Source organism: Bos grunniens, chromosome 20 (assembly GCF_055505025.1).
Source record: "Bos grunniens cultivar Pamir isolate PY7600 chromosome 20, Bosgru_T2T1.0, whole genome shotgun sequence".
NCBI lineage: Eukaryota > Metazoa > Chordata > Mammalia > Artiodactyla > Bovidae > Bos > Bos grunniens.
In genome coordinates, this window is record NC_141184.1 from 60,510,399 (window position 1) to 60,537,442 (window position 27,044).

The 27,044-nt window shown below is 42.9% G+C and overlaps 1 protein-coding gene and 1 long non-coding RNA gene across 8 annotated transcripts in view; one reads left to right on the forward strand and one right to left on the reverse strand.

Annotated features, from left to right (window-relative positions):
• Window positions 1-27,044, forward strand: part of PIK3R1 (phosphoinositide-3-kinase regulatory subunit 1) — a 455,332-nt gene that overhangs the window by 423,723 nt on the left and 4,565 nt on the right. For 3 of the 5 annotated variants that reach the window (XM_086362037.1, XM_086362036.1, XM_086362038.1), the window contains 13 exons: window positions 3,157-3,249; window positions 3,689-3,763; window positions 9,982-10,113; window positions 10,878-11,079; window positions 11,291-11,370; window positions 22,816-22,918; window positions 23,451-23,549; window positions 23,665-23,845; window positions 24,115-24,240; window positions 24,977-25,119; window positions 25,328-25,504; window positions 25,603-25,671; window positions 26,387-26,557. In XM_086362037.1, the coding sequence (XP_086218163.1) occupies window positions 3,157-3,249; window positions 3,689-3,763; window positions 9,982-10,113; window positions 10,878-11,079; window positions 11,291-11,370; window positions 22,816-22,918; window positions 23,451-23,549; window positions 23,665-23,845; window positions 24,115-24,240; window positions 24,977-25,119; window positions 25,328-25,504; window positions 25,603-25,671; window positions 26,387-26,557 (1,651 nt within the window). Of the gene's footprint in view, window positions 1-3,156; window positions 3,250-3,688; window positions 3,764-9,981; window positions 10,114-10,877; window positions 11,080-11,290; window positions 11,371-12,039; window positions 19,404-21,273; window positions 21,408-22,815; window positions 22,919-23,450; window positions 23,550-23,664; window positions 23,846-24,114; window positions 24,241-24,976; window positions 25,120-25,327; window positions 25,505-25,602; window positions 25,672-26,386; window positions 26,558-27,044 lie in introns of those variants that run through there. The other 2 variants (XM_086362040.1, XM_086362039.1) reach the window with 2 other exon arrangements.
• LOC147350479 (uncharacterized) overlaps window positions 23,871-27,044 on the reverse strand; it is a 480,714-nt gene continuing 477,540 nt past the window's right edge. For 2 of the 3 annotated variants that reach the window (XR_015148938.1, XR_015148941.1), the window contains exon 5: window positions 23,871-26,622. This is a non-coding gene — a long non-coding RNA (uncharacterized LOC147350479). The remainder of the gene's footprint in view (window positions 26,623-27,044) is intronic. The other variant, XR_015148939.1, reaches the window with a different exon arrangement.

Sequence of the window (27,044 nt, forward strand, 5' to 3'; positions counted from 1 at the left end):
AATCTAAGGCAAAAGGAAGTAGTTTATAGTTTACCAGAGGAAATGAGATGCTGTGCTCTTTTATAGTGTTTTTTTTTTTTTTACAGTGCTTTTAATTAAAAAGACTAGTTAAAAAGAAACTTTCAAGATATTTGCATTTTTTACTAAAGAATAGTTGATTTACAGTATCATGTTAATTTCAGGTGTACAGCATAGCCAGCAATTCAGTTTCATATATACATATATATAGTCTTCTTCAGATTTTCTTCTGTATAGGTTACTGCAAATACTGAGTAGAGTTCCCTGTGCTATACAGTAGGTCCTTGATTATTTTATATATAGTAGTGTGTATATGTTAATCCCAATCTCCTCATGTATCCCTCTCCCCACCCCAAGATACTTCTATTTTAAGGACTTTTCAGGTGTACTCATATTTTAACAGATGTGGGCAGTGTCATTGCTGGATTTTTTTTCAGGCAGTGGCTGGGGGTCACTTGCATGGATTTGCTTCTCATATTCGGATGGGATTGGATCAGTCGCTCAGTCGTGTCCGACTCTTTGCGACCCCATGAATCGCAGCACGGCAGGCCTCCCTGTCCATCACCAACTCCCGGAGTTCACTCAGACTCACGTCCATCGAGTCAGTGATGCCATCCAGCCATCTCATCCTCTGTCGTCCCCTTCTCCTCTTGCCCCCAATCTCTCCCAGCATCAGTCTTTTCCAATGAGTCACCTCTTCGCATGAGGTGGCCAAAGTACTGGAGTTTCAGCTTTAGCGTCATTCCTTCCAAAGAAATCCCAGGGCTGATCTCCTTCAGAATGGACTGCTTGGATCTCCTTGCAGTCCAAGGGACTCTCAAGAGTCTTCTCCAACAGCACAGTTCAAAAGCATCAATTCTTCGGCACTCAGCCTTCTTCACAGTCCAATTCTCACATCCATACATGACCACAGGAAAAACCATAGTCTTGACTAGACGGACCTTTGTTGGCAAAGTAATGTCTCTGCTTTTGAATATGGTATCTAGGTTGGTCATAACTTTCCTTTCAAGGAGTAAGTGTCTTGTCCTAAAACGTATTACTAACCTAAAACAGATGACTAGCTTCATTCTTGGATATTCTGATTCTGGGGATTTGTAGTTTTACCAGCAGTCTGTCTGCATAACAAGTTCTCCAGGTGATCCGTAGGCTCAGGTTGGTGGCGGAAACACAGGTGAGATGAAGTCGCCACTCCGCTTTCTGCATCGTGACTGTCTGGCGAGTCAGCAGCGTGCCTGCCCTGCTTTTATGAAGTGCCAAGTATGTTCAAGTGCTGTTGCAGCAGGACAAAGTGGCCCAGGAGACTCAGGGATAGACCTTGCATGCCCTGTGTTCACACACTCTTGAGTCCCATGTACCGATGCTGGGTGCTCAGGGCCGGCTTTACAGTGAGGTCTTTGTAGTACGAAGTCAACTCAGGAATCTTTCATGTGCTTTTGACGAAACTTGCCCTTGTTCAGGCTGTGGGACTGTGCTCTTCAGGACTGTGGTCAGTAGTCATTTACAGCTGTTTCATTTTAAGTCAATAGACATTAAAAATTCTCTTCCTCTGTTGCGGGAGTTATATTCCAAGTGCTCGGAGCACTTGCTGGGTAGCACAGCTAATAGAGCATTTCCACTATCACAGCAAGTTCTTCTGGAGAGTGCTCCTATAGGATTTTCTTCCATAATATAGCTCTTCTCCTTTTATCCTCAGTAGTTGGTATGGCTAACAGAGTTAGGTGGCAAGATCACGTTACTGTCTCAGGGAATAGAAGGGTCTTATACTACAGGGTCTGGGTTTCCAAAATCACATAAACAATAATTTTCTGAGGTCAAAGTTTAACATAATCTTGCTTGACTGTGGTTGTCTTGTGAGTCTGTTGTTTTTCTATCTCACTATTAGTGAGATATTCTAATAGTGCTATCTCACTATTAGAAAGATGGGCTGCATTAGAAATTTGCTTAACATGATATATGGCTTAAAAAGTCACACCACTGAAATCTCATTGAAACGAAGTTTTCAATATTTAGTCTTAGATTATATAAACTATGTGAGAGTACACACACAGCCATGAACCTTAAGTGTCTAAAAGTGATTTATGGGTGGCTGATAAATAGACTTCACAGCTAGGTATTTTCATAAAGACTGTCATTTACCTATATTTTGCATTTTGAGAAATTTGAGGTGCGTATATTTAGCTCCCTCTTCTGGTGTCTTATAAGAAAGGTATTTATATTTTTTTGGAGTGAAAAATGCAGTTATCAAATGTTGAAGGACATTATGTGTGTCACCCAATTAGATTTTTTTCTTTTGTTATCATTTGGTAAAACATGTAAATAAAAGCATGGAAAGAACAGTTTGTGACAGTATCACATGTGTTAAGATATTAACTGACCAAAGCATGTGTAAGCCAATAAAGGCATTTCAGCAGCAGGTCCATGGGGACTTGGACCTCTTTTGTATTTGATAGTACACCCACCTTGGCATTTGTGGGGCCTGGGACAAAACACAAAGGAGCCCCAACTTGCATCTGAATATTTGAAAGTTAAAATCACATCGACAGACAGTTTGATAAAAGCGGTTCCATCCTATTACGTTGACAGTTATATCTTCACAATGACCAGGAAGCTGGACCTGAATTTTGATTTCTTGGGTTCCGAGTTCTGCCTGAGAGCGTGGTGACATGTGGAGAGCTGGTCCGCGCCTGGCTTGGCCCCATGCCGCCGGAACCTTGCGCGGCCAGACTCCATTCCATCCTGAGCCCACTCCCCTCCGCCACAGCCCATGCCTTGGGCCAGTGGGGCATGCCGGAGCTAGGTCTGCGCTCAGAAGGATGGGCCTGAGGCAGAGACCCAAGAAGCCACTGAGGCAGGGGATCTGGGCTTCTGGGGAGCCCTCTGATCGTGTCCTGGGAGAGGAGCAGCAGGTGTGTGCCCCAGGCAGCTCACCCCGTGGGAAGAGGCAGTGCTGGAGGGTGGTGGCCTGAGAGGAGCCTTCTAAACACAGGGCCCCGCTCAGGCGCTCTCTTTCTTCCTGGCCTGAGTTTGCTGCTGTCCTGATTGCAGTCCATGACCTCGTGTTGGGATCGTTTTCACTGCTGTTGACTGCATTGGATTACCCTCGATCAAACGTAACCGCAGGATTGTTTTTGTTTGCAGCTTCCACTCTCCCAGACCTTGCAGAGCAGTTCGCACCCCCTGACGTTGCTCCACCGCTTCTTATCAAGCTCGTGGAAGCCATTGAAAAGAAAGGTAATCCAACGGGTCAGGGAAATCAGCTCACAGGTTATGGTCTGATCTCGTGGGTGTCATCATTTGTATCTGTTGCGTGGACGTTCATTGAATCCACTTCCTGCCACCTGTGCTGGATACATAAGTTGTTTGTGGCCGTGATGTGGGGAGATAGTCTTGCTCTGACTTCTCACTCCATACTAATGTGTAGTTACTATATGGAAACTTTTAAATTCTCCCTATCTTAATAAATAGAATTAACTTGTTCCTCAGTGGCCAGATGATTTTGCCAAAATTATTGATATGCCAAATAAGATGAATAGTGGGAGTTGACTTCCAAGAATGCTCCGTACACATCTCGAATAGACACTGGATGAAAACTGGAATGTCTATCTGGCTGCAGGCTTGCAGGTTCCCCAGAGAGCTGTGTTTTGCATACTCAGTCTGTTTTGTGTCCTAGGTCTGGAATGTTCAACTCTATACAGAACACAGAGCTCCAGCAACCCAGCCGAGTTACGACAGCTTCTTGATTGTGGTGAGTGTCAGAGAGCTGGAAATACACAGAGGGAAAGACGGTTCTTACCTTTGCGTTTTAGGTAAAGCACAAAACACTTGAGCTTAAGCGTGCAACGTTCTCGGTTTGGAGGGAGCTCAGAAATCATGCACACTTCCCTCTGTGTTCTTTGTGTAAGTGGGCAGGCCTTTGATATTTGTCTCCTGAGCAGAGGTGTCTGTGCCCGTCTGCCTGCAGGTACGTTGGCTGGCATCACAGCCATGAGCCTCTTGGACCTGCAGAAACTGCACAGAAGAGAAACATCTTGGGATTTCTCTGATTCTGCTCATCTGTCATCTTTCTCCACCCTTGCCATTGGCTACATCTAATTCATTTGGACTAGTTGAAAAAGTACTTATGAACCTGTCATTTAACAAAGGTCTCTTCTGACCTTTTCCCTTCTTTTCTGTCTTCATTCCTTTCTTGCTTGCTTGCCTTTTCATGCCATATTTTTGTCAAGTAAAGTGAAAGTCGCTCAGTCATGTCCGACTCTTTGTGACCCTATGGACTGTACTGTCCGTGGAATTCTCCAGGCCAGAATACTGGAGTGGGTAGCCTTTCCCTTCCCCGGGGGATCTTCCCAATCCAGGGATTGAACCTGGTCTCCCGCATTGCAGGTGGATTCTTTACCAGCTGAGCCATATGACCACACTGTAAAGAATCTGCCGGGTTTGATCCCTGGGTTGGGAAGATCCCCTGGAGAAGGAAATGGCAACCCACTCCAGTATTCTTAACTGGAGAATTCCATGGACAGTATAGTCCATGCGGTTGCAAAGAGTCGGACACAACTGAGTGAGTAACACTTGCAACATCATGATATTGTTATATTTAGTAGTGTGCTGGTAAACCAATTCTTGGAGAAGGGGAGGAAGCCCTGGTTTGTAGTGTAGTGTAAATATTCCTACGTGATTAATTTCATGTTACCAATGTGTTACCACTTGGGAAGAATTGTGAGCCAATTCAAGTCAACTCTTAGCACACCATAAATGGCATCCATTAATTTAACCAAATGGTACCTTAACTATTAGTTCCTTCTCTCGTTGCCATACAGAATACAACTATAAAAATACAAATTTACTTGCCATCATTCCAGCAAGTCATCTTCTACATCAGCTTCTGGAATCTTTTAGACCCTTTATTCCCTCCCAATTCTTTTCTTTTTACTGATAATTTTTTTTGCCTTGCACTGTTTTAACTGGATTTGGGTGCTTGAACCAAAAGTAAAATCTAGTTTTAGAAGAAGCATTTTCAGATGTACAGTTATGCAAAGAATACCCACGTGATATTTAATAAATGAAAAAATCTGAAGTGTAAGGCAGCTTCAAAACGAGGCAGCTTATGAAAATTTCTAGAAAAGATGTTTCTGGGAAAGAAAGGAGATTAGATCTTCATCAGTCGATAGTTTAACTTGAAACACACCACCCAAATGTTTGAAGCTTGAAAAAAAATTTTTTTTTAACTTTCATTTTTCCTTTGTACATGGAAATCAGTCTTACACACAACACAGGGCCCATCCTCCTACACACCCAGAGTAGGTCATTAGAAGTTGACTGGCAGAAAAAGCAAGGTGAAAAGCCGTGGTTTTTTGGCTTTTTTTTTTTTTTCTAACAGCTTTACCAGGGTGTTAAGGAAACACTGAATTTTGTCCTAGCCAATTGAACTAGAGATACATGTTTTGGTCAGAAAATTGGTCAAGTTGAGCATGTTAAAAGTCACAGGAAATGTTTAGACTTCAGAGACTGATGAAATGGGAGTTATTTGAAAAAGAGTAGTTACGTTTTCAAATGTAACCAAAACCAAAATGATCCAGTTGAGCTTTTAAAAAAAAATCTTCATACCACCTGTAAGAGGGAATAAATAACCCAAGTTCAAGTCAACAAGATATTTTGATAGACAGCTTTCTTCCCCATTTGAGATCAACACACACAGAGAAAACTGGTTTTCCTTGGATTCTGTGCCATAAAAGTAAATTTTGTGGCAAAACAAAAAGAGTAAAAAACATTATCTCAGTTTAGGAGTGAGGATCCTCCAGGACTATTTCCAGCTTGAGGATTTGTCTATTTAAAAAAACCGTAATTTCCAGAGATTAAAAACTTATCTCTGGAGGAAGCTCAGAGATAAGTCACTTAAACTCAAAAACAAAAAGCATGGCTTTTAACTAACCCCATGAATTACCAATGTCAGAAAAGGGTGGATGTGCGTGGAGGACCACAGCCCATTTTTAGTAGCACCCACTAAGTTACTTTATTTCATCCACACATCAGTCTTGTGTATAAAAGTTATGCTGCTTATAAAGCCATGACTTGCATGCAGATTGTTCTGGCCCTAAAAGTCCTTACTCTTTTTACCCTCCCACTGTATTGCCCTAAAATACATTGTCTTTTTTAAAATTTTAATAGTGTGAATTATTCTCCCTCTCCCCACCTTTTTGGTTTCTCTTAACCTGATTCAGATTTTTTTCTTTAAAAGTTCTCATCATAAGAAAAAAATTTCTATGTGTGACTCTGTGGATATCAACCAGACTTACTGTGGTGATGCTTTAACAATGGTATATACAAATAAGAAATCATTATGTGGTAATCATGTGTCAAGATGCCTCAATTTTAAAATTCAAACTTTTTCAGCCTCAGTGCGTGGACATTTTAGGATGGATAATTCTTTGTTGTCAAGGAGCTGTTCTTAGCATTGTAGGATTTCAGCAGCACTCCTGGCCTCTGCCCAGTAGATGCCACTGAGATTGTGCCCAGCTTGTGACAATCAGAACTGTCTGCAGGTACTGGTGTCTCCTGAAGTCAGGAGTAGGGCAGCAAAATTGAGGACCCCAGTCGGCAACCCCTTGACTCAGCTAGAGATCAGTCAGGGAGGGGACTCCTTTCCAGTGGGAGAAGGGCTGAAATGTGGGAAAGGTTACTGGTTACCTGTCAGGCGCAGACTCAGTGAAAAGCAGGGTGGAAGAGAGTGTAAATGCCCCCAACCCAGACCTGAAGACTCAGCCAACTTCCATAGTCCTCACATGACAGCTGTTTCCAGCTCTTGGAAAAGCATGTTAGGATAGCTTTAATACGGAAAAGGAGACTTCTAGAACAGAAGTCAGAAAGTCCAAGGAGCTTTAGAAGTTATCTGTAAATAAATAGAATGTACTACATCAGCTCTGGTGGAATTTGACATAAGGTGAGGTTACCTGAAGACTCGAAGTAAGGTTATTTCATTCAAAAGCTATAAAGTCTCTTTGGAATAATACCTCATGTTTTGGAGAAGGGCTTCAGTGAGTTAACATCACTCTCAGGAAAGTCCTGAGCCCACAAAGTAGCTCAGCCCACAAACATTTAACAAGCACATTCTGTGCTGAGCCCTGAGGGATGTGAGAAAAGCAGGTGAGAGCCACAGTCTGTGCCCTCAAGGGACGTCAGCCTAGGAGTGCCCATCGGTCTCCGAGAGAGACTCGTAATTACCGTAGTGGGAAGTGTCCCAGTAGAGGGATGGCTTATCAGCACTGCTCCTGCACAGAGAAAAGGCAGCAGATAGCCTGCCTGAGGGAAGGACATGGGGAATATTTAGCATCTTAAAGTTTATACCTCATTGCAAAAATGGTTTATTACTCTTTTTAGGATGAGCAAATTAAGAAATACGAATTTTCTGGGCAAAGTGACATTAAATGGAGTATACAGGTGATTTGGTGGCAGGTTGGGGGGGTGGGGGGAGCTGGCCAGCAGCTATGGAATGCTCCAGCAGGAATGCACGCACAGTTTTGACAGTCACACTAGTTATATTACTTTCCACATGGATCTTTTAGGCAGAGATCTAGTCTTGCCCTTCCCACACTTAACTAAGGATGTGATATGTACCTGGTTTGTTCTTTGTGGGACATTTAAGTGATTTAACCCCTTGCTTCTCCACCTTTTCGTTCTTTCCCTGTCCATATTTGCTACCAGATGGATATCTCTGAGCTTTATGATATTACATGATTATCTTTCATAAGATCTACCTAGCTGGCGAGACAGGTTTGGCTTATGATGACGATGTGCTCAAGGAACTCTGGGAGCTTCCAGCTCCACTTGAGTGCTTCATACAGTGTCACACCTGGTTCATGAGCGTCCAGGATGCTGCCGCTCCTTCTCAAGCTGAACATCTCCCGGTGAACTTTGCTTCTCTCTCATCCTCTCCTGGGCCACCACCCAGTCCCGTCCGTCTCCTGGTTAGGTTACTCCTCCTAGTTAGTTTCTAACTGCCTTGGAATCCATATTACCAAACGTGGTATCAGCACTTGCAGCAGTGCGCCTTTCAGACTTATTTGAAAGCCCAGTTAATAAAGCTGTTTAGCAAATATCGTGTATTAAGGAAAATATACGGAATCTAGAAAAATGGTACTGACGAACCTGCTTGCAGGGCAGGAATAGAGACGCGGACGGAGAGAACTGACTTGTGGACACGGGGCAGCGGGGAAGGAGCAGGTGGGACAGAGAGTAGGGCTGACGTGCTACACTGCCATGTGTCAGGCAGCAAGCGGGGAGCTGCCGTATGGCGCGGGAGCTCAGCTCGGTGCTCTGTGATGACCCAGAAGGGTAGGATGGGGGTGGGAGGGAGGCGACAAATGTATGAAAGTGAAAGTCGCTCAGTCGTGTCCGACTCTTTGCAACCCCATGGACTATACAGTCCATGGAATTCTCCAGGCCAGAATACTGGAGTGGGTAGCCTATCCCTTCTCCAGTGGATCTTCCCAATCCAGGAATCAAACCAGGGTCTCCCGCGGATTCTTCACCAACTGAGCTACCATCATGTATACATAATAGCTGATTCACATTGCTGTAAGCAGAAACTAACAACATTGTAAAGCAGTTACCCTCTAAAAAAAATTTTTTTAATGAGAAAAAAAAAAAAAGCTGTTTAAAGATGTAGCATTTTGCTCCTCCGCTTCCCTGTTCTCCACTGAGTACACGAGTCCCCAGATAATTGCTCTTGAGTCGTCTTTCCCATCACTAGTGTGCATCCTTCAGCAGTGACTGTGGTCCTTCCAGCCCCCAGCAGCACTTCTTCCCACTGGGCCATATGCCTCATTATACCCCAGGTACTCACAGAGCAGCTGTGATTCACATCAGCCCAGGGTTGAATTGCCTGACCTCTTTTCCAGATGAAGGATTTACTGGACAGATTGCACATGTTATATTTCTTTCGAGATAGTTCGGTGCCCACAGGTTTAATTAGTAATACCTTAATCAGAATACTCTGTCAGTACTAGGGAGAAATATTCTAAGGATGTTCACATTATTTTTATGGCTATTCTTGAGATTAGTAAAATTATCTAATCGCTTGCTGTTAAATCAATCAGTCTGTACTCTCTTGGGTTAAATTGATACTGATATTGAACAACTCAGATTTTAGGAAATCTGGGGACAGGATTGCGTTTCATGTTTCCTCATTGGGATTTCAGGAAGGTTTTACCATGTGATTCAGCACCCTTAGACAGAACCCTTCTCCACCAGGGCAGAACCCCCATCTCCAGAATGTATGTGCAAATGCTGTGTGGGCTGCAGCAGTTTGCCATGGCTGCCATAACAAAATTCCGTAGACTGGGTGGTTTAAAAAACAGAAGTCTGTTTTCTCACCGTTGTGGAGGCTCGAAGTCCCAGCTCAGCAGGTTTGGCTGCTTCTTGGCTTCCAGGTGGCCGCTTCCTTGCTGTGTCCTCTGTGCGTGCACCTTTGCTGTGTCTCTGTCTAAATTCTGTCCTTTTATAATACCAGTCCAGTTGACTAGGGCTCACTCTTATGGCCCCTTTTATTTTAAACACCTCTTCAAAGGCCCTGTCTCCAAATACATTGGTATGTGGAGGTGCTGGGAGTTGGGGCTTCAAGATAGGAGTTGTGGGGGACACAATTCAGCCACAGCAGAGGCACTGTTTTCTGTTGCTGCAAAGTCTGGGAATGTGTTCTGGCACCATGGGCAGGGGCAGGGGCAGGGGCCTTCATGCTAAATGCTTGCAGTGTGGGCGACAGATCTGCATGAGGAGAAATGCTCTATTCGAAATGCCACGAGCAGCCCCTGAGAGAACACTGCTAATAAATGCTCAGGCATCTTCTATTTGTCCTCATCCTGCTTCCTTTCACGTGTCACATGTAAGTTGCATATTCAGAAAATCACCCCAAACAGTGCATAACAGGTCTGATTTTTTGTTGTTGTTGTTGTGGCACATTTCTATTAATAGATACCGCCTCCTTGGACTTGGAGATGTTCGATGTGCACGTTTTAGCTGACGCCTTCAAACGCTATCTCCTGGACTTACCGAATCCTGTCATTCCGGTAGCCGTTTCCAGTGAACTGATTTCTTTAGCCCCAGGTATGTTGTCTCTTCTGAGAGCCTCCTTGAACATGTGTTGAGATGTGGATGGACTTGTAGACTCAAGTGCTGCATATAAAGAGAGATTGCTTAGAAAATGTTAGTAGGACTCTGTCCCCCGCCACCCCCACCCCGTCCCATCAGCACAGAGTCCCTCCCTTCCCTGGTATCCAGTAGAAGACCCATGTTCTCCTTTGCATCCCCATGCTGAATTTGGCTAATTGTGAACCCTTGGTCGGTATTTTAATACTACATCAGAGAATGGCTCAGAGTGCCAAGCATCATCACTGGACTCAGGGAACTGGACTAGGACTGAGGGACTGGGGATGTTCTCATCACCTTCCTCCAGTAGAACATGAGTTCAGGGAAGAAGACTCTCCGCTTCAGGAGCTAATGCTCAGTTAAAGTGCTCCGGGGACAGGAAATTGTGGTTCGTAACCTTCAAAGTTAAAACCTGCGATACTTATCTGCTGCTCCCCCGAGTTAGCCAATCACACTCGAAGCTGGCCCACAGAAGGCAGCACACCCAGTACCTCCTGGGTTCTGCACACCAAGAGTTTCTTGCGTTTCCATTTGACGTGAGATTTCGACTTTCTCATAATGCCTTTTCTAATGAGAAGAGCAAACATAATTCTCTGCTGATTCTGGTGCCTTCGTTCTAAACGACTCCTCTGTAGCTAGAACGGAAATCTAGGTGTTTAGTCACTGATAGCTACCAACAGTCTCTTAGTCTTTTCCTTGCTTTTTTTTGTTTTCACTCACAGAAGTGCAGGGTTCTGAAGAATACATCCAGCTGTTGAAGAAACTCATTAGGTCGCCCAGCATACCTCATCAGTACTGGCTCACACTGCAGTATTTGCTAAAACATTTCTTCAAGCTCTCTCAAACGTCCAGCAAAAATCTTCTGAATGCAAGAGTACTTTCTGAACTCTTCAGCCCTCTGCTTTTCAGATTCCCAGCAGCAAGGTAAGTGATAGAAGAGAAACCTGGATTTGGGGATCATGAGGGTAGTCCTAAGGTGATGGGTCATTAGGCTTCTAAAGATACTAGTTCACAAATGCATTTGCATACTTCCATCAGACAGAGTCACCCAAATGTGCAGAAATGAAAATGAGTTTGTTGTTTAGGGAACAAGGTTTCTAACAGACCTCTCTCTCTCTCTTTTTTTTTTTTGTAGTTCTGAGAATACTGAACACCTCATAAAAATTATAGAAATCTTAATCTCCACCGAATGGAATGAACGCCAGCCTGCACCAGGTAATGCCTTCTGAACTTTTAAAATTTCCTCGCTGTTCATTTTTTAGAGCCTGAAAAATGGGAGCTTTCAACCTCCTTTGAAGTAGCATAAGTTTCTCATGAAATTGAGATCCATAACAATATGTTCCTTTATGATTTAAAGAAAAAATATCTGGGTGCTGCATATATAATCAGTATTATCTGGCTTTTAAAATTTGTGGATTTTACATGATCTTGGTTTTAGGTGAGGGTTGTTGGGAGTGCTCCCCTGACCCCTTCAACTCAATGCTTCTGGTTGCTGCATAAATTATGGCGTTCATTTTACTTGTTGACATTTCTGTTTTTCTTTCTAATACTTATAAGGTAGGGAGTTTATAATTACTATGTAATTTAAAGTATTTTGGAATGTGTTTTTTGGAAATACGTAGGCTAAGAAATGTCTTGTCAAAATAAACATTTTTAGTAATGCAAGCAGTAGGAGAATAGGGGTTGACTGCAACAAGTTAGAGCAAGCCATACACTTCCGTGAAAGCAGCTTGGCATTCAGTTAGCCTTTTAACAAAGTGGGAAATGCAGATGGAACTAGCAGTGGATTTTATCTAAACTGATGTATTTTTCTTCTACTGTGGAAAGTCTAAACAACCTTGGTTAAAAGTGAACTGGTCATTTAGAAATGGTGATGAGCGCCCTAGAAGTGAAGTGCGAGGTTTCAGGACCAGTAATATCGCTTGTAGTGTGAGTTTATGTCTTGAATTTAATTAAAACATCATGAATTTATTGCTTATTACAAGTAGCTCATGCAAATTACCAAACTCATCTCTGTATGAGCAAGCAATGGGAACCCAGTTATCAGTCATACGTTGGTACATTATGTTGTGCTTGTGTGTGTGCGTGTGTGCGCGTGTGCACACGGATTTTTTTAAGGATGTTACATAGCCAGGCTTAGTTGTATCTGAACTGGGTGGACAGAGAGGGGAAGGCCTCAACTTAAAACCCACCTAAAGGATGGGATGGGCATTCATGGCGCAGGTATCGGGCAGGGCTTCTATGGACAGACCCAAAATATGGGAGCCACAGGTGAAGGCTGTAGCAGAAACAGTCCATTAGGCAACCCTGGTCCATTCCAGTGTTCCAGATCCCAGCTAGGAGGATATAAAACAGGGATATCCTGGATTGTAGGTCCACTGCATCGGAGAATGTTAACAGGTATGGCCCAGGTATGTAGTCCTGGGTGTTGGCCACAAAGTTTCATCTGTGTGGCTGCTCAGATCACTTGATAATGGTTAGGGAGCTCTGTGTTGGTGTTCAGAAGCTGCCTTTGGGCTCAGTAGGAAATGACGCAGTGACAGGTTAGAAGTACTCTGTGGGACGGGGATGGGCCAGCGTGCCCAGGGCACTAGAGCTGTTTATTGACCACCCCCTCTAGACTGATCACAAGGGTGGAGAGGAAGAGGACCAGCAAGAACAGGACAGGACCCTGGGTCAAAGCATCGAGCTTCTATCTTTCACTTCCTCCTGATTCTTGTGGAGGTCCATCTCAGAGACAGGGAGAGCTGCGCCCAGCTTGCAAGGAAAGGGGGGGTTCCTAGTCCTCTCAGCGCCCCACCCTGCTCCAGAAAAGAGGGGAAAACATGGAAGTGAAAAGCCAGACCAAGCTTGACAGAGACGCACAAACGATTTCATTCCACGAGAGTTTTCAAGCGTTTGTACTGCACAGAGTATACTAGAATCGGTGGTAGAGTTTGATGCTTCTGCTTCTGATGTAAAGTGGCTAAATGTCTTTCTCAGTTTCAGCCTAATTCCACCCAAGAAAAGCTTGCTCTGCAACTGTTTTTCATCACGCACGCTCAAGACTGCTTGCTGTGTCATGGACCCTACCTACATCTTTCTGCTAAGAATTTAGTGTGCCAATTTCAAGGGTGGATTTGTTCTATCAGCTCTGTTGAAAATGACTATCCCAGAACTCAAGCAGCCTCTCCCCCTCAAATTGCATCCAATTAATTTTTAAACCCGAGTTGGAGGCATTTCCCCATTTGTGTGATATCTCTCACGTGATTCTGGAAATCATATGGAACCTTTGGAATTAACTTGTTGCTTCAGTGCCTCTCACTGGTGAAAATAGCCCACCCACCCCAGGACAGTATCTCCTCACCCACACCTTTGTATTCAGGAATGGCTCCAGTGTAGATGATTGGCGGGACACCCCAGGTTAGAGAACTGACTTCCTTGGCCTGGTAGGAACGTGATATTTTCCTGGAGTCTCATCATTACCCTGACACGTGCTCGTCCCATGGGGCTGGGAAGAACAGTACTGGCGCACCTCCAGGGAACAGTCATAAATCATTCATTTGCAGTAACTTCATTATCGTGAATAGAAATGAATGCCTGAATGATATTTGGGGGGTGGAGGACAAGCAAGACTATTATGGGGCAAACAGATACCTTTTCTAGTTGTTGCCAGTTAGAACTGGAAATGAAAGGCAGAACTAATGATGTGTGAGGCACTGTGTCAATTCAAATAAGACCCATCAGCACATAGCATCTCATTAAATTCTAGGTGGGAGGGCGTGTACTGGAAGTATAAAAAGAATTTGAGAGATGTGATTGGTGACTTTTTAGGGTAATTGAATAGACAGAAAAAAAACTTATAGGGAAAAACACAGAACTTGAAACGGGCTTTGAAGAATAGGTACAACTTGAAAGGGGGAAGAAGAAATAGCATTTCATTGAAAGAGTTTCAAAGATTTATTCAAAATAAATTGTAAAGGATAAAAATAACGGCTCGATATTTTTACCAGGTTTGAAAAAGCAGTAAATACTTTAAGTGACAGTATCATCCAAAGCGTCACTTTAGAGTTGAAAGTATTGTCCAGCTCTTCACTTGCACCTGAAGGCCATAGAGCTTGATGGTTTCACCTGGGGCCACCCCAACCAGTGTGAGCCAGGGGTGGGTCTGCGGCGGGGGGCCTGGCTCAGGACACCAGCCTGCGGCTCTGTCTGCCGCCTGGACTTTGGGAATCTTCACTGGCAACAGGGCTGCTGTTAGTGTCCAGTCAAAAAGTTCTCTGAAGTTTCCAGCAAGTAATACATTAAAAATAGGTGACGTTTGCGCCCAGGGATCACATACAGGGAACAGCCCCAATGCAGGCTGTTTGAGATCAGGCTCCAAGTTGCTCTGTCGTGCTTCATACATCATGCAATGGAGAGAAGAGGATGAGTCAGATAGATCCAGGTGTTTGAATTCCAATTCTTGCTGCTTCCTTGCTGGCTTCATTGCCAAGACCTTCATTCAGCCTTTCCAAACTGTTTTCCAGTCTGTGAAATGGGAATAATGCCTCTCTCCTGGGATGGTTATGAGAATTGAAGGAGGTGAGGAGGACTGAAGCACGTGACAATATAGCATGCCTTTCGTGTCCTCCTCTCAGCTCTAGTGTTTGAGACCCTACCGGAGCTGGCCTCGTTCTCAGCTCCGTCTCCTCAAGCCGCCTTCCTGGTTAGTGCTGTCCAAATCCCAGCAGGCAGTGCTCCCCACTGAAAAGCTGGAGGGCATCTGAAAGGACACTCTCCGGGCAGTTGCTGCCCCGTGGGCGCACTGCTTGGAGGTCTGATGGCCTCGGCCCTGTGTGCAGCCGGGTGAGTGGAGGCGCCTGCATCTCAGGACCAGCCCTCCTCCACCACCTTGCCCTGGTGCCCTTAACCCAGTGCACACGATGTATCAGTGCCCAGCAGCCGCTGACAGTGCCATCCTCTTCTTTGGCACCCAGGGAGCCTCTCCCCTGCCGGATGTGCAGGGTTTTGACCCATTCAGTACATTTATGTCCTGAAGTCCCTCGTCCTCTTATATTTAGCTGTTCAGTAGTGTTCTGTTCGTTTCATCTGCTCGGCTACATTTCTCAAGGACAAAGCCTTCTTTTCGGCTCTTCCTAGCGTAGAACTGGGCATAGCATAATAATCCTCCAAATAAAATTTTTAAAAATTCTTTGATAAAGTTCCCTACTGTCAGAGAACTTCTACACACCAACCCATTTAATGCAACCAGCACACCTGTGAAGTAACTTCTCTCCTATAGGGAGAGAAACTAAGGTTTCAAAGAGTAGGCACCCGGTATGTTCTTAGAACTTGGTTGACAGTTTGCTGTTCTCTTTGTTACTGAAAGTCAAAAATGGTTAAAGTGGAGCAGCAGGTTTTCTTGAATCACTTTGTGTTATGTTTACCCTACTTGATCCTTAGGTTGCTAAAGCAGATTTCTATAGAGCAACTAAGGTAAAACAGGGGCTATTTAACACAGGGTGCCTTTGAATGAAACCCATTATAAGTGTATTGACATATTTCAGATTTCATGGATATATTCAGAAAATTGAAGTCTAATATTGCACCCTCAAACCCAGAGGGAAAATAAATGACTTTCTTTCTCCCCCTTGCCCTTCTACACCTGTCAGAGTTAATTTTTAACCACTGGTGCATTGCAAAACATTTATCCTGAAGAGCCTGATTCATAAATCTTGTTTTAAATGCTCCGGGCTTGGTTTGCAACCAGGACTAAAGCAAGCATTAAGCCAGAGGGAAATGACTTTCAAAGAGTTTTACTTTTCTCTGATTTATTTTTTATTGGGTTTAAAATGCGGTCTGACATTAGAGGCTTGTTTCGAAGGTGAGAAATGAAACCTTGAAAAAACTGTGTGTGTTTAATAGATGGGTAGGAGTAAACAGGCCAGGCGTGCTAGGTTTTGACAAAAAATAGGAAGTGTATTTGTGCTCTGAACAGCAGGAGCACGTCGTGGAGGCTACGGTTCACTTTTACTTTATGTTTTCACAGTGCAGCCTCCTTTGTCTCAAGGGACAGCTGAGACGGAAATTGTGGAGGGGCTCTTTTTTCTTTTTTCTGCTAAGCAATGGGCACACCTTTTCCGATAGTCTATAGAACGTATAACTTTGGTGCATCTGTAAACCTGAGTTTATGTATAAACTCTAATGGACATTTTCCTTAGTGTAGGGTCATGACGAGCCCTGGATGTGGACTGCAGATCTGGCATCACCCTGAAAGGCCTTTCTACTCTAAATTGTCTTAAGTTAAAATTAAGTAAAGAGGCATTAGTTGAACCCTTAAAAGAAGATTTGGGTTCATTTATTTTTTTTTCTCACTGCCTTTTTTTTTTTTTTTCCAATGGGCTTTTGTTCATAAATTGTGGCCCACAAAACCATTTAAGAAGCTGTGCAGGTTGAAAGCTGCCTGTGGGGCATTGGCCACTCAATGGTGATTGGCACGTATGAGATTCAGCATTCAGTCTGGAACTTTCGCACTATATTAACAATTAAGAAACCTTTTCCTGACTAGCTCACACCTGCTGAGAACTGCTACATGGCCTATTTTGCCTCTGAAATGAATTTTACAAAACTTTGAGGAAGAGGAAAGTCGTAAGACTTAGAGTTTTGAAGAATCTAGAAGGTAAAGTTAGTTTTCAATTGAGTAAGTTTTCTATTGTGGAAACCCAGATTTCTGAAATCTCTGGGTTTCAGAAATTAAAAGTTTTCTTACAAGAGTTTAGCAGGCATGTGTAAAATATTTCCAAGGTTGTTATGACATCTGTGCATTTATTTTTTTTTCTTAGTGAATCATATAGATTAAATGACAGTTGGGCAGTTATGTTTTTTTGTGTGAACTTTTGAACACTGGGAGATGAGTTAAATAAATACACAGCAAGTTTTCTCTGGAGCCAAAGTTACTGATTCTGTTCTACCAGCAGAGGGCTCCCTTTTTAAACTAATAAATAGCATGTGTTTTGCAGATTACTAAATTGACTAAAATTGAATGGGAAGAGACTCTTCTCATACTTTGAGTAATTAATAGAACCTCTGTGGTAGATGATTGTACATACTGTGAGAAATTTGAAGCAAAGTTTTCAAATCTTTTTTAAGATTTTCTATAAGTAGTGTGCTGTTTCCCCATGGATAATTTTCTTCTGACACAGGAAACAGACCGTTGGACTAGAGAACATTTTAATCTTAAAAGGTTTTGACGTGACACATTCTGTAAATCCAGACAGGTATGCGTGAGTGACTGATGTTTCCAAGATCCCCAAGCTTTAGAAAGACTTTTTTTTTTTTTAGGTAGGGCAAGATTATGCAACTCACGATGCAGGAGTATTCTCTGAACTAACCCTATGTCTGTAATCAGCCGGCAGGAGCTAGGAAATTCACCTATAGACTAATTTTTCCCCCATAGGAAAAGTAGGTGCTTCATAGTCTATCAATTGCACCAAAGCAGAGCTTGTAAAATCACTCTCATTGTGAGTTTGGCAGCATTTCCCAGATATTGCAATAATTCTGAAACTGGTTCCTCCCTTTTGGACTCTGGGTCAGCACTTAGATCTTCCTTTATCATTGCATATGACCTTTGACATTGCATGTCACCTTCTCGTATAGAGTCTAAGGGTATCACAGAATGCATGTTTCTTCGAAGATAATTAGAAGGCAGCTTTTCAAAAAAATTAAAAATGGGAAACCAAAAAAAAAAAAAGTCAGTTTTGTTCTAGGTGTGAAGTTTTTTGCATGTGGCTTAAAAGAAATTAACTTCAGTTTCACTTGTTAATTTTTACTTTCTCTGGCAGAGGGAAGTAAAGAGCAGGGCCAGTGGGTGGAGAAAAAGGAGTTTAGGACCAAAAAGGAGTTTAGGACTAGTGGTATAATCTTATGCAAACCACTTCACTCTGGGTCAGAACAGTTTGTGTGTGTTGTACGGGGGAATTGCTTGGAGTGATCTCTAAATTTTGTTCTGGTTTTCAAGCGAGTGTTCTGGTTTTCAGGCATGTGTGTGTGTAGTAGGAGGGAATTGCTTGAAGTGATCTCTAAATTTTGTTTTTGTCTTCTAGCAAGTGTTCTGGTTTTGAAACGTGTGTTGTGTTATAGTAGGAGGGAATTCCTTTAAGTGATCTCTGAATTTTGCTCTGGTTTTCAAGCTAGTGATTCTGTGATTTTACATTGGGTTAAGGTTCTTGAGATAACAGTGAAGCCATCTGTGCTGATGTGAGTGAAAATTTTCTTTGGCCAAAGTTTAGGGGTTTTTTTGTTTGTTTGTTTGTTTTAAATAGAAGCCAAGGGTCCTAAGTTTGGCAACTTTTATCAAGTAAAGAGAAAAGACTCCTCTAGCATGGGGTGCCATCTCCTTGCCCTCCTACTCTTTGCTTCCTGTAGCGTATGCATGAACCTAATGCATTTTTATGGCCATTTCAACTGGAGTTGAAACTGACTCCATACAAATAGCTGCAGAGTACAGTTTTTATCTGAGTGTATTTTTAATACTACGGCACTTACTGGAGCCATGCAGTCACTCTTCCCTAGGAGCCTCCTCCTGTGGACCAGTTTGTAACCCTGTTCCCTGCAGGGTGGCTCCCCCGGGGGCTCCCCCGTGACACCTGCAGGGCTGTCTGTGCTGGTGCGTGGGAGGAGGTGGACGCGAGCGAGGCACGGTGTTCTGGGCCCTTCTGAGAGAGGTTCAGGCCTTTACAAGCGAGGCTTTGATTCTATTTTTTGCTGAACTAGCTCAGCCACTTCCTGTGTTTGGCAGCGCCAAGTGCCTCGCTGCACTGTGGCCACTTGAGCCCCACAAGCCTGCGAGCCGCGCTGCCGCCGCAGCCTGTGGAGAACCTATTTTAGGCCCCCTGACAATGGCCTTCTCACTTCCTCGGCGAGGAGGAGGAGGAGGAGGACCCGGGCTGGCAGTGGCCACTTGTTAGCCGATGATGACAACTTGGACTTGGGCTCCCCTCCCCCACCCGAAATCCCTAGCTCAGCAAATATTTGAACCTGCCCAAGTTAATCATGAAGCCGCGATCTTTATCTGAGAGGGACGTGCGAGCGCCCCGGCTCCTTCTCTCGCCGGCGCAGCCCGGGCTCCGGGCGGCCGGCTTCTGCACGGGCTGCGGGCGCTGAGCGGCAGAGTCCCGGGGTCCTGCGCCGCCTGGCTGGAGGAATCGGTTTGGGGATTTTTTTTTTTTTTTCCCATTGTCGGATACAAGCATTTCCAAGGGAAACCGTTGAAATGCATAACCTGCAAAGTAAGTTGCCTTTCATTTACGCACTGTTCTGGCCCTTGGCTTTTGCACTGTTTTGGGGGGACTCTTTTGGAAGGTTCATTTCTACTGTGTGTGTGTGTGTGTGTGTGTGTGTGTGTGTGTGTGTGTGTGTCCCAGGGAGAGAGGGAGAGATAGTAAGCACTGCATGAGGAGGGCAGATGAGAGATTAGTGGAACCACTCCCCCATTTCCTTGGGCAGTGTAAGGGAAAGATGGGCTCCCGTTGGAAATGGGGAGGGAAGGTAATTACCAAGTGCTGGTCTGGAAGTTGGGGTCTGGCCAGGCCTGGGAGAGACGTGAAAAGTCACCTGTCTCCCTGCCCTCCTCCCGGGTCTGTTTGCCACATGGGCTCCAGCGGCAGGACCGGTTTGCACCAAGTGCGCCCAGAGGCATGGGGTGGGGGAGCCCTTGGGGCTGTGTGCTGTCCGAAGCTGCTGGGAGGACTTGGGTCAACATTTTTATTAAACTCAAAAAAAATTTTTTTCTCATTCTTTTCTGAGGGCTTATCCCCCCACCATCACTTTTACCATTTTTACCATTTGTCTTTGCATTTCGGGTTACTTAAGCTTTAAGCAAAGAGAGCATGTGAGTGAGAGAGGGTGGGAGGGTGTAGGATGCATCTGCCTTCCTCCTTAGTGGGAAAATGAAATAAGCTGGAAGAGGGACACGTGAGCAGTGCTCAGAGACTGCCTTGCCTTTGCTATTTCTATATATTTTATGATTCCAAATTTGACAACTTCTAAGAATAAATTTCAAGGGCTTCTGTGTTCTTTAAATTGTCACAGAAATATGTGACAGGCACACGTACGCAGATCACACAGCCCACTGTAGTTTTTTAAATTAGCTACATTTACCATGGGTGAGGGAAACCTTTTCTTCCTTCCTCCCTGCTCATTATAGAAGAACTAGCATTTAGATTTATAGGGGAGTTGATTTCTTTACATTAAATACTGCTAAGAAGGAATAATATTTCTTCCCAAAGTGAGGCATTTGAGATGGAAGGGGGGAAAAAAGTACCCCCCCCCCAAGTGATTACATCACCCACCCCCTCAAGCAGTATTTAGCACAGTAAATCTGAAGATGGGCTCATCAGTGAGAAATACTTTGCAAAGATAACTCTGCCTGTACTCTGCATTCTGATATTATGGCCTGTCTTTTTTTGAGGGGGTGGGGGGTTGCATTCCATATTCTATAAAGTCTAGTTTCAACTGCAGTGTTTAATAGAGATTTTTGCCTCTACATTTTCTTTTAATTGTGCTTTCTAATGTAGTACATTTGTGACACTGTATAAGTTCTGAGTGCATGAAATATCCAGAGAGTTCTTGATCCTTCTTGCTCTTAATATATATCGGAGGCATTTTAGGACTGTAAAACATATCTTAAGTATACCATTTGGATGCCTTTGTAAGATTTTTAAACCAAGAAATGATCAGGCTATCTATAAACCCAGATGCACTAGGGGGAGGCGGGGACGGGGTGGTGGGGGGAAGCTACGTGCTGCTGCATATCAGCTTTGTCAGCCTGCCAACAGTGGAGCATACCATGCTGCAAGGAGCAATAAAAAAGGAATTAGACAACTCACGGCTCAAGAAGAACAGTCAGATTAAACACCTTTTTGAAACGAAGAGCGTTTACACATTGCAGCTCTGTCAAATGTAGGATCTTCTTGAGGTTGGGGCTGTGTTAAAGCTGGTAGGGAAGAGAAATGATGAAGCAGGAGTGGTCTGGTGACATTTTTGTGACTTGATTGGCTGGGGTGTGTGATGTCATAGGTTACAGTGCAGCCCCTTATAGGTTTTAAAATGAATTCCAAGACACCATTACAAAGAAAGCCGGACTCTTTTCTTATAACTGAGCTCAGCCAAGGAAACTCTCGCACAAATGTACAACACTGTTTGGAATATGGAAGACCTGGATTTAGAATATGCTAAGACAGATATAAATTGTGGCACAGACTTGATGTTTTATATAGAAATGGATCCACCAGGTAATACTGCAGTATTCTTTAGAGAACTGGTTAATGTTGTGGCATTTAATTTTTTTGACAACTGCTATTAACAGCTCCTCTTTGGATGTCTGTTTTTATTAATTTGTTCTAATTTAATGAGTTTGCTCACAGTGTGAAAATGAAACAAATGGTTTGACTGCCTGTGGCAGCAAGCAGGTCAGGCTGTGTTTGGTAAATGCTTATTCTTAGTTGAATGGATATAAATTGGATTCCAGTTTTTCACCTGTGTCTTTTGTGACTCGAGCTCGTTTGCTATTTGGGTTATATTGTTGTATATTGTTCCTTTAATTAAAAGGCTGCATCCTTGGTGCTTCTTTTCTGACAGTGGTTGAGAACAGTGTGGTACTTTGCAGTGATAACACTCGGTACTTTAGAAAGCATGTCAAATGTAGCAGTGATTGCAACTCAGTTCTTGGTGCCCTGAAACTATTCTGAATCAAATGTTGAGACTTTGTCTGCTCTCTCTTCTTTTAAGATACTGCAGTGAGAGAAGTTGGCTTTCCATTATTGAGTCTCAGGCATTATAAGATATACCTGCTAGACTCCTGAAATAATTTTTGCTTAAAATGTAATAGTGGTGCTTTAAAACTTATGACTTAGAATTTAGCAAGATATCCTAGACTTATTTTACTTTCTCAATTATTTCAGCCTTCCTCCCAATTAAGAAATTCAGAAATACTGCAGTCTTTATTTGTCACCAGTTGGTATATGAATACTGATTTGACATTGAGGAAGAGGGGATATGGTTTTTAATTAGTCTTGGCATAATGTAGAGCATAGTTATCCAATAGAATATTAACATGAATACTAAAGAGATTGAGGTCACAGAGGAGTCTCTTCAAGTGGCATTTGGCAGAACAGTGCCTGAAATACTAAGATTAGAGAAACCCAATTCCTCCTCTTAAAACATATTGCTGTGTAGATGAGCTTTTTTATTACCGCAACGGCATTTGTGGAGGACAGAAAGGAAATTTGTCTTTTATAATTAAATAAGAGGAGGAAATTAAAACCAAGCCATGTGATTCCTCCTGCTACTCTGTTCGTGGTTTCTTACTTTAGCTAGATTTGACCAGATATGAAACTTTAATACAACTCAAACCTAAAAGTAGAAGATGCTGTGACCCTGGATTTACTTTGAAATTCATTTACATGGCCAGCCCATTTTATTTGCTAGTCTCTAAGCTCTTTTTTAAAATTTTAATCGGTAGTCAAAAATTTCTGATTTAAAAAAAAAAGAAAGTTTCATGGACTTGTACATTACTGCTGTGTTTCATAGCTAATCTTTTCTACATGAAAATGTTGTTTATCTAAGGGAACTTGGGTAGAATTTTAAATGTTTATTTGCAGTTGGGATTGCAAAAACTTTTTCTTTCTCCTCCATCTACAGCACTGCCTCCCAAACCACCAAAACCCACTACTGTAGCCAACAACGGTATGAATAACAATATGTCTTTACAAGATGCTGAATGGTACTGGGGAGATATCTCGAGGTAAGGCTATAGAGACTCCGAGTTTTTCAGCAGAGCTGGGGAGTTTAGAGGAAGAGAAAGCAAAGCAAAAGCACCAGCTTGCTAAATTCCATTTTTAGGATATCATCCAACATAAGCATGAAGCATAGTTGGTTCCCTTCCAGAGACGACCATAGAAGTCACTGAGCTCCGGGGAGCTGTGGGTGCTGGATGCCGCAGGAAATTAAATACCCGAGAAGTTTCATTATTGCCAGAGATGTCAGGGAGGCAGTAGGGTGAAGTGGCACTGCCTCGAGGCAGAGTGTAAAGTCACTCTCTATTAGACAGGAACTCTCAGAATTAACGTTAAACGTAACGAAGTGGCGTTCTTAGTCTAAGCTTTTTTTTTTTTTTTTTGAGGGGAGTAAAGAGGCAACCTTTTGGGGATCATGATTTTCTGTGCTGATTTGTCCAGAGTGACTGGGTGTTAATTCTGAAAATGCCTTTAAAAAACATAACTCGAGAACCATCAAATCTTCGAGGTGAGCATTATCTCCTGTTCTTTTCACTTCAGGGAAGAAGTGAATGAAAAACTTCGAGACACAGCTGACGGGACCTTTTTGGTACGAGACGCATCTACTAAAATGCACGGGGATTACACGCTTACACTAAGGTGAGTTAGGGCACGTGGCTGGAATGGCATGTTCAGGGTGATGGTAGAACATGCCGGCGTTTGTTTGTTTTTTTAAGAGAATTCTAATGCCATTATTTTTATATTGCATTTGCAGGAAAGGAGGAAATAACAAATTAATCAAAATATTTCACCGAGATGGGAAATATGGCTTCTCTGACCCATTAACCTTCAACTCTGTGGTTGAACTAATAAACCACTACCGGAATGAATCTCTAGCTCAGTATAATCCCAAACTGGATGTGAAATTACTTTATCCAGTATCCAAATACCAACAGGTAATCACATACCCATGTTATTATAATATTTGTAAAAGATTCTTTTATTGCGTAGAAAATATTTTGAGGCAGATGAATTCCATGTCATTAAACTCAAAAAACTTTCAAACTGTAATTTTGTGATCACAAATGTATAAAATATTTTAACAATAAAATACTGTAACAAAATATCTGATGTGGAAAAATCCTCCCAACAGTGGTCATTTAAAAGTACCTTATCAACTGAATTTATTTTTCCCTTTTTCTTCCAATCTCTATAATCCTTCCAGGATCAAGTTGTCAAAGAAGATAATATTGAAGCTGTAGGGAAAAAATTACATGAATATAACACTCAATTTCAAGAAAAAAGTCGGGAATATGATAGATTATATGAAGACTATACCCGAACTTCCCAGGTGAGTTTTCTGTGAAAATCACATTAAAACTGTAGAGTTCTTAATTATTAGAATCAAGTGCATGTTATATTCAGCTTCCAAAAAAGACTGTAAAATGTTTTTTTCTGGCAATAGAGTGATGAGAGAGATCATTTATTTGTGAATCATTGTTAATTATTCTAGTACTTACTTACTATATCTCTAAACCTTTTAAATGAAGCCTGTAAGTATCAGAATAATAAATTAAGTTGATTTGACATAATTGCTGACTGCAGAATTCTCTTTAGAGTAAAAGCTAATACTAACTGGAAGTTCTACAGACTTGTCTAATCTCTGAAATGGGGATTTAACCATGATAGGTAGGTCCTGTTGCAATGAAAGGTTGAGGCTACATTTACTGCCTTGTTTTCCTAGAGGCTTAATCTCCTCTAGGCCATCACATATCTGGGACCGCCAGAGGGAGCAGAAGGATGCCATAAACTGCTGATAAAAGTGGAATGGTTTTTAAAAAAAGATGAAAACTGTAGCAAAGTGTCAAGCAGTCATCTTCCACAGACTGGGAAAATTCTCCAAAGGAAATGTGTGCTTCTCTGATACTATTTTAAGGAGTTTTATGAATTAGAGTCCTACCTTGCTAACACTGGGACTTACATGTCAGATAGTAGTGCCAATCAATTGTCTCTAGCAGTGTCTTGCTGTAAGAAATTGTCTGTTTTGTGAAAGGAATGACCCTGTCTTATTAAAATTTGTGTTGCAGGAAATCCAAATGAAAAGAACAGCTATTGAAGCATTTAATGAAACCATAAAAATATTTGAAGAACAGTGCCAAACCCAGGAGCGGTACAGCAAAGAATACATAGAAAAGTTCAAACGTGAAGGCAACGAGACGGAAATCCAAAGGTTGGTGGCCTGGGCGGGTTTCACTGTCCTTGTGCTTGAGCTCACCACACTTCTCTTATACTGTCTAAAGGTGACCTCTGTTTCTATGAAATGACAGGGAGAGAAAGCATTCTTTACCTGGCGCGAACTGCTGAGAATCAATACTGAAACCTTGGGGGAACTTTCATGATTCTCCAGGTAATTACAGATGCATCTCTCTTGCCTGCAGGATTATGCATAATTATGAAAAGTTAAAGTCTCGAATCAGTGAAATTGTCGACAGCAGAAGGAGATTGGAAGAGGACTTGAAGAAGCAGGCGGCTGAGTATCGTGAGATTGACAAACGCATGAACAGCATTAAACCAGACCTCATTCAGCTAAGAAAGACGAGAGACCAATACTTGATGTACGTACTGGAAGTGGAATCCTGCCCGTGCATGATAGGTAATTGTGAAAATAAAGGATAGGTTCTTAATGCATTTTCTTTTTAAAACTCTTTTCCAGGTGGTTGACTCAGAAAGGTGTTCGGCAGAAGAAATTGAACGAGTGGCTGGGCAATGAAAACACTGAAGAGTAAGTAGTTAGTACAGATGGGAGGAGGCAGGGGTGATTTTTTTTTTTTTCTTTTGAGGAAAATGCACGACTTGCTTTGTCTGTAGAGCAAGTGAGGAATGGACTATCTTGTAGGAGATAATACATCTGTCTCATTACCGAGAATTTTCAAAAAGGAAAGTTTAGCAAAGGAGAACGTAGATTTATCCACACCACCTCCCCACCCCCACCACAGGCTGGGGAATGAGTGACCCTGTGTCCATAATGAAGCCCCAGAACCATCTGGAAAATCCCAACATATTTTGGGAACAGTCAGAGGGGAGTTGGGAGGGAGACAACTGCTGTTTAGTATATTTTTAAAGCTTATGTCTACCTTTTGTTTCAATTATTTAAAAACTGGCGTTCCTCCTAGTCAGTCAATTTCCTGATCTAAACTGGACAAACAGGATTGTTTAATACCGTCCTCTCTGCCCAGGTAGCTGAGCATAGTTGCCGACTTGAAAACAGGAAGAGTCTCACTTAGTGCTGCTAGCTTTGTTCAGGGGGTTGAAGGCTAAACTCTATGAGGAAGCTCAGGCCCGAGGAGCTGGTTGAGTCAGCCCCGTGACTGCCAGCCTGAGTCGCTCAGAGCAGAGGCAGGAACTAGGTCGAGGCGATAGGCGGGCTTTTCCTCAGAGGGGCAGCGAGTGGCCGCCACTTGTACTTCACTCAGAAACCTCCTCTTCCACCTTTTCAGCCAATATTCGCTGGTAGAAGATGATGAGGATCTGCCCCACCACGATGAGAAGACTTGGAATGTTGGAAGCAGCAACCGAAACAAAGCTGAAAACCTGTTGCGAGGGAAGCGAGACGGCACTTTTCTTGTCCGGGAAAGCAGTAAACAGGGCTGCTACGCCTGCTCTGTGGTGTATGTATCTCCAGCCAATTATCTGTCTTGTGAAACACGTCAAGGAGGTATTCCAGCCAGCCAACCTTGGGGGCAAGATTTGAAAAAGTTCTAATTGTCAAGCATTACGATAGTGTAGAAGAGGAAATAAAACCTAATATTTGAACATCTAAGCAGGAGTATCTATCTGTTCAGAGGGCTAGTAGAAAGCAAGCTGCTATTCAGGTGGAGAACTGGGGCTCTGGGCGGCAGGTCAGCAGCTGTCTCATCAAGAGAAGTCTTTTGCTTTTCATCTTTAAAATGGAAACAGCCATACTTGCTGTTTGGGGGCTTCCGTATAGTTAAAAATCTGAGGAGATTCTCGTGGAAGCACCACCAACAGGTAAAGTCCCCATCAGGGACCAGTTAAAACAGTAAGAGAAAGGGCTCTGCTCACTGTCCCTGCCAAGAGAAGACATTTCCCTCCTAGGGCTGGTTTTCCTTTGTTTATTGTCAGAGTCTGGGGAGT